This window comes from Corylus avellana, chromosome 10 (assembly GCF_965113065.1).
Source record: "Corylus avellana chromosome 10, dhCorAvel1.hap1.2, whole genome shotgun sequence".
Classification (NCBI taxonomy): domain Eukaryota; kingdom Viridiplantae; phylum Streptophyta; class Magnoliopsida; order Fagales; family Betulaceae; genus Corylus; species Corylus avellana.
This window is the reverse complement of record NC_142499.1, coordinates 6,890,625-6,902,017: the sequence shown is the minus strand read 5'-3', so window position 1 is coordinate 6,902,017 and position 11,393 is coordinate 6,890,625. Positions and strand designations below refer to the sequence as shown.

General features: G+C 36.0%; 1 protein-coding gene across 1 annotated transcript; it reads left to right on the top strand.

Moving 5' to 3' along the window:
- Positions 1–6,833: 6,833 nt before the first annotated feature.
- LOC132172508 (uncharacterized) lies at positions 6,834–10,303 on the top strand. Its single transcript, XM_059584021.2, has 4 exons — positions 6,834–7,019; positions 8,323–8,489; positions 8,643–8,673; positions 10,097–10,303. The coding sequence occupies exons 1-4, from the start codon at positions 6,903–6,905 to the stop codon at positions 10,100–10,102; spliced, it is 321 nt and encodes a 106-aa protein (XP_059440004.1). The 5' UTR covers positions 6,834–6,902; the 3' UTR covers positions 10,103–10,303.
- Positions 10,304–11,393: the final 1,090 nt, after the last annotated feature.

Here is an 11,393-nt window from a genome sequence, read left to right as displayed (position 1 = left end):
TCAATTTCTTCAAACACTCTACGCCTTCCATAAAGATGCTTGGTACTCCATTCCCGACATAATTTGGAACCAAATTCAGAAATTTTGGAATGGGGTGCACGTTGGAGGAGCGGAGTCCACACATTCATGGGGGTTGCCTTTCCCATACTTAATCTCGTACATCCTCCGGAAGAAAGGCATCAAGGGTACCACAGCTGATGAGCCAGTCACTACTACTCCCATATTTGGCATTCGCCAATGGAACAAGAGCTTGTCCCACATGCCCCGGGGACCAGCACCTGGTGCGGAAGAGAGTGAGGCCGAGCCGATGGCCGAAGATGAACCTGAAGTTGAGCCAGAGGCATCTGAGGAGGAGGAACAAAACCGCTCACTTATTGAAGAAATAGCGGGCCTTCGGAGAGAGTTGGCTGGCCAAAGAAAGGAGGCATCCAAAACTTTCAAATTGATGGACAAACGCCTAGACACCATAGAAGAATTGATGCAGTCCATTCTCACCCGGTTGCCACCGCCACCTGCAGGAGCATCATCTTCTGGACAGCAGTGAGCAGGGACCACCGTCTGGCTGAAGACGTTAAACTTAGCGCTCATGGGAGGCACCCCCTAGTTTACCCTTTTTATTTTGTTTAGTATGTTTTAAGTTAATCTTCTTATTTGTCTTTAGTTTTGTTTGTTTTTATTTGTCTTTAGTTTTTAAACTTAGCGCTCATGGGAGGCACCCCCTAGTTTACCCTTTTTATTTTGTTTAGTATGTTTTAAGTTAATCTTTTTATTTGTCTTTAGTTTTGTTTCAATATATTCATCATATCATATATATACACTATTAGATATGTAAAATTTAATATGAATTATGAAATGGGAATTAAGAATTAAGAGTTAAGAATTAAGAATTAAGAATTAAGTTTTCATTCGGGGAATTAAATCCCATTTGGTTAGGAATCATTTGGGGAATCCACTTAAAACTGAAGTCTTCAAATTAGTCCGAATGAAAACTTTATCCTCCAAATGAAACTTCTAACCAAATGGCAAATATATACAAATTAAAATCTTTCTTTAGGAGGATGGAATTGAAATAGAAGAATTTTTCTTTTTTTAAAAAAAAAAAACATATATATATATATATATATATATATATATATATATATATATATTGAAACAACTGTACATATGAAATATTAAGTGAAAGGGAGAGCTTTACTTTTACGGTTAAAATTTTATTTTGTTATATTTAACGGTGCATATTGTGTCACTTTATTTGAAAATTTTAAACAATGCAGTGATATATACAAAATTTTAGTGGATGCTATTGGGTATCAACATTTTTTTTTTTTTTTTCATTTTTTTTTTTATTTTCCTGCATACTCTTTAGGGTCGACTTTCAAAGTCGACCCTAATGAACATTCTTCAGCGTCCACTTTGAGTGGACGCTATTGGTAAATAATACTCTTTTTTTTTTATTTTTTTTAATTCTTGCACATACTCTTTAGGGTCGACTTTGTCGACCCTAATAGTTTGTCATTAGGGTCGACTTTCAAAGTCGACCCTAATGAACACTCTTCAGCGTCCACTTTGAGTGGACGCTATTGGTAAATAATACTCTTTTTTTTTTATTTTTTTAATTCTTGCACATACTCTTTAGGGTCGACAAAGTTGACCCTAATAGTTTGTCATTAGGGTCGACTTTCAAAGTCGACCCTAATGATCACTCTTCAGCGTCCACTTTAAGTGGACGCTATTGGTAAATAAAATTATTTTTTTTTTATTTTTTTAAATTCTTGCCGATACTCTTTAGGGTCGACTTTGTCGACCCTAATACTTAAGCATTAGGGTCGACACCCAAGTCGACCCTAATGATAACTCTTTAGCGTCCACTCGTAGTGGACGCTATTGGTGGTTAAATGGATTTTTTTTTTAATTTTTTTTAATTCCTCCCCGCACTCTTTAGGGTCGACTTTGTCGACCCTAATACTTAAGCATTAGGGTCGACTTGAGAGTCGACCCTAATGAAAGCTCTTTAGCGTCCACTAAAAGTGGACGCTATTGGTTATGAATATTAGGTTTTTAAATTTTTTTTTTAATTCCTCCCCACACTCTTTAGGGTCGACACTCAAGTCGACCCTAATGATAAATCTTTAGCGTCCACTCTTAGTGGACGCTATTGATGGTTAAATGGATTTTTTTTTTAATTTTTTTTAATTCCTCCCCGCACTCTTTAGGGTCGACAAACTTAAGCATTAGGGTCGACACTCGAGTCGACCCTAATGATAACTCTTTAGCGTCCACTCTTAGTGGACGCTATTGGTGGTTAAATGGATTTTTTTTTTAATTTTTTTTAATTCCTCCCCGCACTCTTTAGGGTCGACTTTGTCGACCCTAATACTTAAGCATTAGGGTCGACTCTCAATTCGACCCTAATGATCACTCTTCAGCGTCCACTCTTAGTGGACGCTATTGGTAAATAAAATGATTTTTTTTTTTTAATTTTTTAATTCATCCATACACTCTTTAGGGTCGACAAAGTCGACCCTAATGATTTTCCCGCCTTTTGAATATTTCCCGCGAGTATATTAGGGTCGAGTTATTAGCGTCCACCCTAGAGTGGACGCTATTATTCATCTTTTGGGTCGACTATTAGCGTCCACTTGGATATGGACGCTAATACATAACTATTAGGGGCGACTTTCAAAAGTCGCCCCTAATAGTTGAGTATTAGGGGCGACTTTATAGTCGCCCCTAATGAGTCGCCCCTGATGACTCAGTTTCTTGCACTACAAGAAAGATACTCATCAGGGGCGACTTATTAGGGGCGACTCAAAAGTCGCCCCTAATACTCAACTATTAGGGGCGACTTTCAAAGTCGCCCCTAATAGTTCCGTATTAGCGTCCACCTCGAAGTAGACGCTAATAATGGGTCGAAAAGTTGACTATTAGCGTCCACTTTACAGTGGACGCTAATAAGTCGACCCTAATATACGCGCGGGAATTATCCTAGGGGCGGGAAAAATTTAAGCGGCGAAAAAAAAACTTTTAGGGTCGACAATAGTCGACCCTAATACTTAACCAATAGCGTCCACTTAAGTGGACGCTGAAAGATGGAAAAAAAATAAAAAAAGAAAAAAAAATCACATAAAAGCTCAATAGGGTCGACTTTGAGAGTCGACCCTAATAGTTAGGCATTAGGGTCGACTTTTGTCGACCCTAAAGAGTGCGTAGAAGAATTAAAAAAAATTTTAAAAAAATAAATTTGATGACCAATAGCGTCCACTAAGAGTGGACGCTATTGACCTATTATTAGGGTCGACTTTGAGAGTCGACCCTAATAGTTAGGCATTAGGGTCGACAAAAGTCGACCCTAAAGAGTGCGTAGAAGAATTAAAAAAAATTAAAAAAATAAATTTGATGACCAATAGCGTCCACTAAGAGTGGACGCTATTGACCTATTATTAGGGTCGACTTTGAGAGTCGACCCTAATAGTTAGGCATTAGGGTCGACAAAAGTCGACCCTAAAGAGTGCGTAGAAGAATTAAAAAAAAATAAAAAAAATAAATTTGATGACCAATAGCGTCCACTAAGAGTGGACGCTATTGACCTATTATTAGGGTCGACTTTGAGAGTCGACCCTAATAGTTAGGCATTAGGGTCGACAAAAGTCGACCCTAAAGAGTGCGTAGAAGAATTAAAAAAAATTAAAAAAATAAATTTGATGACCAATAGCGTCCACTAAGAGTGGACGCTATTGACCTATTATTAGGGTCGACTTTGAGAGTCGACCCTAATAGTTAGGCATTAGGGTCGACTTTTGTCGACCCTAAAGAGTGCGTAGAAGAATTAAAAAAAAATTAAAAAAATAAATTTGATCACCAATAGCGTCCACTAAAAGTGGACGCTATTGACCTCTTATTAGGGTCGACTTTGAGAGTCGACCCTAATAGTTAGGCATTAGAGTCGACAAAAGTCGACCCTAAAGAGTGCGTAGAAGAATTAAAAAAAATTAAAAAAATAACTTTGATGACCAATAGCGTCCACTAAGAGTGGACGCTATTGACCTCTTATTAGGGTCGACTTTGAGAGTCGACCCTAATAGTTAGGCATTAGGGTCGACAAAAGTCGACCCTAAAGAGTGCGTAGAAGAATTAAAAAAAAATTTTAAAAAAAAATTTGATGACCAATAGCGTCCACTACGAATGGACGCTATTGACCTATTATTAGGGTCGACTCTCAAAGTCGACCCTAAAGAGTGCGTAGAAGAATTAAAAAAATATTAAAAAAAAATTTGATGACCAATAGCGTCCACTACGAATGGACGCTATTGACCTATTATTAGGGTCGACTCTCAAAGTCGACCCTAAAGATTGCGTAGAAAAATAAATAAAAAAATAAAAAAATAAAATTTAAGCTAATAATTAATTATAAGATAAATATCACATTAATGATCTTTTATACTAAAAATTTATTAAATTTAAATTTGTTGTTAATATTTTAATAATAAAAACATATTTAATATTTGACTCATCCAACATATAATTTGATGCAATATCTCCTTCCATTAGGATTTGGCGTTAAAATGTTATTTCCCAAAAATTTACCTCCGATAATATGTCATTATTTATTTTATATAAATTATCGGATATTCGATCGATCGTGATAGGATCAAATGATCGATCAAACTTCAAACAAATTAAAGGTTCGTTCACACATCCGTTAGGTCCTACTGCATTTGTTCGATTGATCATGATAGGATCAAATGGTTGATCAAACTTTAAACAATTGAAATTGAAGGTTTGATCGAATATCCAATCAATCATAATGAATTAGTTCGATTGATCGTGATAAGATCAAATGATTGAAACAATTGAAAGTGAATTAATTCGATTGATCGTGATAGGATCAAATGATCGATCAAACATCGATCCTACTGAATTAATTTGATTGATCGTGATAGGATCAAATGATCAATCAAATATTCGATCGATCCTAATGAATTAGTTCGATTGATCGTGATAGGATCAAATAATCGATCAAACATCCGATCGATCATAATGAATTAGTTCGATTAATTGTGATAAGATCAAATGATTGAAACAATTGAAAGTGAATTAATTCGATTGATCGTGATAGGATCAAATGATCGATCAAACATCGATCCTACTGAATTAATTTGATTGATCGTGATAGGATCAAATGATCAATCAAATATTCGATCGATCCTAATGAATTAGTTCGATTGATCGTGATAGGATCAAATAATCGATCAAACATCCGATCGATCATAATGAATTAGTTCGATTAATTGTGATAAGATCAAATGATTGAAACAATTGAAAGTGAATTAATTCGATTGATCGTGATAGGATCAAATGATCGATCAAACATCGATCCTACTGAATTAATTTGATTGATCGTGATAGGATCAAATGATCAATCAAATATTCGATCGATCCTAATGAATTAGTTCGATTGATCGTGATAGGATCAAATAATCGATCAAACATCCGATCGATCATAATGAATTAGTTCGATTGATCGTGATAGGATCAAATGTTTAATCGAACATCCGATCAATCCTAGTGAATTAGTTTGATTTATTGTGATAGGATCAAATGATCAATCAAACTTGAAAAAAAATTGATGGTTTGATCGAACATATGATCGATCCTAGTGAATTAGTTTGATTGATCGTGAAACTGGATACAATTGAAGGTTCAATCGAACATGTGCATCTTACATGTTCAATAAATACATGTAATTTTTATAGATGAGGTTAAAAAAAAAAAAATTTCAACCCAATTTGGAGAAAATTTTTGTCTATATATATATATATATATATGTGTGTGTGTGTGTGTGTGTGTGTGTGTGAGAAAACTACAAAATGATGTATATATATTAACAAATAAAAAATAGAAAAATAGGAAACTTTACTAATTATGACCCAAAAAATTAATTTTTTTTTTTCAATCAATTTTGACTTAAAAAAAAATTAATAAGCTAATATAATTGTTTTAATAAGTTCAAATAAAAAAAAATTAAAATGTAGACAATCAGCGTCAACATTATAGGTTGACGCTGATAGTATCTGATATAAAAATATGTTAGTTTGGTACAAATTAGAAGGCGGGATCCATTGGCGCGGCGGGTGAAATTTTTGGAAAATTTTTTTTTGTATCTCCCCCTTTTTTCTTCTTCGCCTCTCTAACCCATTCTTCTCATCTTATCCCCCTTCTACAGTTCTGCACAATACTAGGAGAGAGAGATAGAGAGAGACACACACACACACGAGAGAGAGACGGTGACGGCTCTGTCCCTCGATCTGGAGCCACCGGCGGCAGACGAGAGAGCAGCGTTTGCGGTCGCCGGAGCCGAGAGACTGGAAAATGCAAGCCAGGCACTCGTCTGGCAGTTCGGAGATGTAGTCGGTGCCTCCATCGACGATCCACTCGAAGTCTTCAACATCGTCTGTGTGCATCGGGGAGATCAGGGCCGTTGATTTGGCCTTGGACCGATGGCTTTGAATGCTTTCGCGGCGGCTGGAGATTGCAGCCGTCGAAGTTGACTGGCCCATCCAGGGCGAGTAGAGAAACAGACGGGCGAGCTATGCGTCCTCAGCCTTTCGTATTTCTTATCCTGGGCACCACCGCAAAGGAGCTTCGAGCCACTCAAGAGCCAGCCTCTCAATCTCCGTCTTCCTTGCAATTTTCAGAAACGGACTTGAAATCAGATTTCATTTGGCTTTTGTTGAGTTCTGTTCGTACAATTGCTATTTTTTATTCCTTTAGAATAAAAAAGTTCTTTTTTTATTCCTTTTACTACGTCGTTGATTGTACTCGTATGCTTTCGCTTAGAAATTGGAATATATCTCAGCTATGTTGTGCAATAGCTTTTGTGATTGATAGTATTCCAGATAGAAATGGGGATGTATCTCAGTGCCCCCAAAACTGAAAAAGCATCACAAGATGGGGAGAATGACAGACTTAGATATGGGTTGTCATCAATGCAAGGGTGGCGTGCAACCATGGAAGATGCTGTGAGTAGTCTGTGTATTGTTATTGTTTCAACTTGTTTTGGTTTTCACACGTTTGCATTTTTTGTATCCCATAAAATTTTTCTGTCAATATGAAATCATTATTATGCCCACTGCTTCTTTATATAGCATTCACATTTTCTGTCCTTGGGTATACTTTGAACTTCAAACTAGACACCCCCAACCCTTATCACTCGAGGGAAATTGGTTTTAGATTCTTAATTTACTAACTAGCATTTAATAACTTCTTGGTATGACTTTTTATTCACTTGGATTGAGGAATGTTATAAAATAACTATATGTGGCATATACCTGATTGGATTTGATGACATGCGCTTAGTCATAATTGGATTTGGCCAATTATGACTAAGAGCATGTCTAAATGGCTCGACAAAGTAATAATGCTCTAACACAATAGAATTATTTTAAAATATTGTCATTATATTTATGTTGAGAAACCTACCTTATCTATAAAGAGTGAAGCTCCTATAAAAACTATAACTTTATACAATAAGCGGTGTTATCCATTGAGAACTTGCCAATAAGATAGTCATGGAGGTATTCTATTTGGAGTCACATACATATATTTGCTCTTGTAGTTCCATGTTGTTGTATCTAATATTATCATTTTGAGTGTATGCATCTCATAAACAAAGGAGAAATAATGATGGAAGAAATACTTCGACAAAAAGAAATAATTATCGAAGAAATGAGTATAAAGAATAGGAATTAGAGCCTCCTACATTTTCTTCTAATTCTTTACTACAAAAATAGTAAAGTTGTACCTATAGTTATAAAATCACATTTGAATGTCCAATATATTGTAAACCATTGTCAGATTCAACGACCGAATGCCCTAAGCTCAAGTTTTCTATGGTCCTTGTCATCTTTTTTCTTTTTTGTCTTTTTCTTTTGTTGGTCAAGACATAAGCTCATGGCATACTTTTCTTTTCTTTCTTGTGTAGGTCTAGGCCATCACATGCAACTAGTAGCATCTAGGAAATTTTGCTGTTACAAACTTCTAAAACATGATTACTAATCTTTAGTAGTGAGAAGGATCTTATGAGTACTTAGGATTCACAACAAAATAGAGTTTGGAAGTAAAATTAGGGATCTATGGGGCTGTTTACACGGTTATTAGAATTGTTGTTTAGAGAGCAAAACAGTTTGCAATAACAGAGAAAATAAAGTAGAGTGCATTAGAAGAGAAATAAGAAGAGAGAGGAAGAAGTTTGCAATCTGACTCATTAAACTACTTTTGGAATTGTTGTTATCCCCTGCCTTCTGCAATTCTGCACAATACCAGGAGAGAGAGCTAGAGCGAGAGAGAGAGAGATCGACACAAGAGAGAGAGAGAGAGAGAGTGACGGACAAACGGAGATTGACAGATGAGACCGCGAGAGAGAGAGATGTGATTCAAAGTTGCAGACACAACCATGTATTTTCTCCCTCTAGTTGCAGAGGCATAGCCAGGTTCTCTCTCATTCGGTCCTCTTTCTCGTTCTCCTCTCTCTCTCTCTCTCTATATTTTGTTTTCTTAGGTTTTATTCAATTTTTTTACTTTAATCACAGACCTGATATATATCTCTTTGTCTCTCTCACTAATGAACATTTGTCTTTCTCTAGTTGCCGAGCAAGGAAGAAAGAAGAGCTTCAGGTAAATTTTCTTCCCCTTCGTCTTCTCTCTTTTCGTAACTGTCCGAAATTCTCTCTCGTCGGAACCCTGTTTTCTCATGCTTTGGTTAATTTCCAATCTTGATGCATATTTCTGAAGTTTACACTTCATGTTGGCATACCTATGGATGATTTGAGAGTATTTTGCTAATTTGAGGATTATTGGGTCAACGCTAATGGTGGGTGTTGTTTTGATTTTGGGATAATTTCTTGATTTGATTTTGTGTGTTTCTTGATATGGGATTTTATTTTGGGGACCCTATTCATAAATGTTCTTAATCATTTATATGGAATTTGAGGATTATTGGGTCAACGCTAATGGTGGGTGTTGTTTTGATTTTTGGATAATTTCTTGATTTGATTTTGTGTGTTTCTTGATATGGGATTTTATTTTGGGTGCCATTTGAACTACATCTTATTGGAGATGTTTTGTGGTGAAAACATCTCATCTTGGGACTCCTGTGGGGCATTGTGCCAATTTGAATAACCTTCCTCTTGGGACTCCTGTGGCGCAAACAGAATTCAAAAGCAGAAAAATCTCATCTTCACCAACCAGAGACTCTGCATTTCTCTATTAATGGTTTCCTGTGTGCTTCCCATATCAAATGGTACGTATGCAACCTTTAACATCTCCTCAGTTCTCCAAAAACCCATCTTCTTTCTAATCTTAAAAATTCATTCACTCGGCTTTCATGTAATAGCAGCAAAATCCCCATCCAAAAGCATTTTGTTTTCCTCATAAAACCGAGAGAATTTGATGGTTGTCAACAGCTTAGCATAATTCCAGCTACATTAATATTTCTACTCTTGGAGTTGGAGTTAAATGTGTGTTTCAAAACTATAAAAGACATTTGTGATAAAGATTATATTTTTAGCATACCCATCTGTCAAAATGTTTAGCATTCCCTATGAAGCCCAGAAAAAAGATGGAAGTTTGGTATACCCACCTCCTCAGCCATCTCTCTCTTCATTCTCTGCTCCTTATTACAATACCAACTATGAGAAAGAAGCAACCCCAACATCATCTTTTAGCAGAATCAGTCCAGTACTTCTTTTGCTTATAGTAATTCTAGCAGTAATCTTCTTCATCTATGGTCTTCTCCATTTACTTGTAAGATTTTTCTTGATATGGGATTGATTTTTATGTAGTAGTATATTTTCTTGAGGGAACTTCATCAATTAATGAAGATCATGTTATGTAGGGCCTGTAACTTTTCTAGTCCAGCAAAAAGTTAACTATGAAATCAAGGCATAAAGAAGTTATTAATAGTATTCCTTTGAATTTAAATGCTATTGTATGTTTCCCTTTTCTCAGAAATAATATACTTTAATATATGAATAGCAGTGCTACTTATTCTTAAATTTGATGTGTGATTTGTGAAACATGTGATACTATGGTTTTGTAGTTTTAAAATGCTTACTTAATCGGGCTGCTATTGCTGGTTTGGGCGTATCGGCTGTTAGTGATGATGATGATGATGCTGAGCACAATGATCATCCAGTTCTATCAGCTGCTTCTCTTGCTGCTGCTGCAAGAAGCACTTTGCGTCCACCTTCCTTGCAGACCCTTCTTGAGGATGTGCCTGACTCAGCAGCTGTTCCTCACACTTCTTCCTCTGAGGGTGATTCTGATGGAAAAAGCAGATGTGAGCTCAGCAGTTTTTATTTTATTCAGTTATAGTATTTCTGTTATTGCTAGTTCTCTTACAGTCATATTTTTATTTAAAGCGAATAGTCTTGGAGATTGCTTGAAGAAGTTGACTATGAACTTACACTTTGATGTTGGAAGAGAAATATTACATATTCCCACCTTCAGCTTTTCTAGCTTTTTAGCAAGTTTATCATCATTGCAGTTAACACGTGGTGATGACTTGATATGCTTTGCCCTGCCCCAATATCCATTTCCACAAACAGAACAAAGATCATAAAATTCAACCAAAAAATGTCTATCTCCAGAACCCAAAGCTGAGTTCATGTTGATAATTGGAAAATATTACATTTCTTTGGAATGATTTAAAGTCTTTCAGAACTAAAAAAGTTGGTGAATTATGTAAATTAATATTTGTTGCCATAAAGGAACTAGAGCCACAAAGTAGTACTCCAATAGAGAGATAAGAAAAGTGTCATTTTGCTACAAGGTAAATCTTAACAATGATAATAGTATGCTTTAATGTTCCCTGGTTCTGCGATCGATCGCACTTGGAGTGCGATCGATCGCAATTTTCCGAAAACCTACTGATGCTGCGATCGATCGCACTTGGAGTGCGATCGATCCCAAAATTTCGAAAACCTACTGATGTTGCGATCGATCGCACAAAAGTTTGCGATCGATCGCAGTTTTTTTTTTTTTTTTTTTTTTTTTTTTTTTTTTTTTTATATGACTATTAGGGTCGACAAATGTGGACCCTAATGGTCTCCAAATTTTGAAAACCTACTGATGTTGCGATCGATCGCACAAAAGTTTGCGATCGATCGCAGTTTTTTTTTTTTTTTTTTTTTTTTTTATATGACTATTAGGGTCGACAAATGTGGACCCTAATGGTCTCCAAATTTTGAAAACCTACTGATGTTGCGATCGATCGCACACTTGTGTGAGATCGATCGCAGTTTTTTTTTTAGGACCATTAGGGTCGACAAATGTGGACCCTAATGGTCAACTAATCAGCGTCCACTTCAAAGTGGACGCTGATAGTCAATTTTTTT

Excerpts from the sequence above, each read along its gene's own strand:
- LOC132172508 (XM_059584021.2), top strand. The coding sequence starts at position 6,903 with ATGGGGATGTATCTCAGTGCCCCCAAAACTGAAAAAGCATCACAAGAT. Across the intron at positions 7,020-8,322 it reads GTGCAACCATGGAAGATGCT|GAGAGAGAGCTAGAGCGAGA; the intron begins GTGAGTAGTCTG and ends GCACAATACCAG. Across the intron at positions 8,490-8,642 it reads AGTTGCAGAGGCATAGCCAG|TTGCCGAGCAAGGAAGAAAG; the intron begins GTTCTCTCTCAT and ends GTCTTTCTCTAG.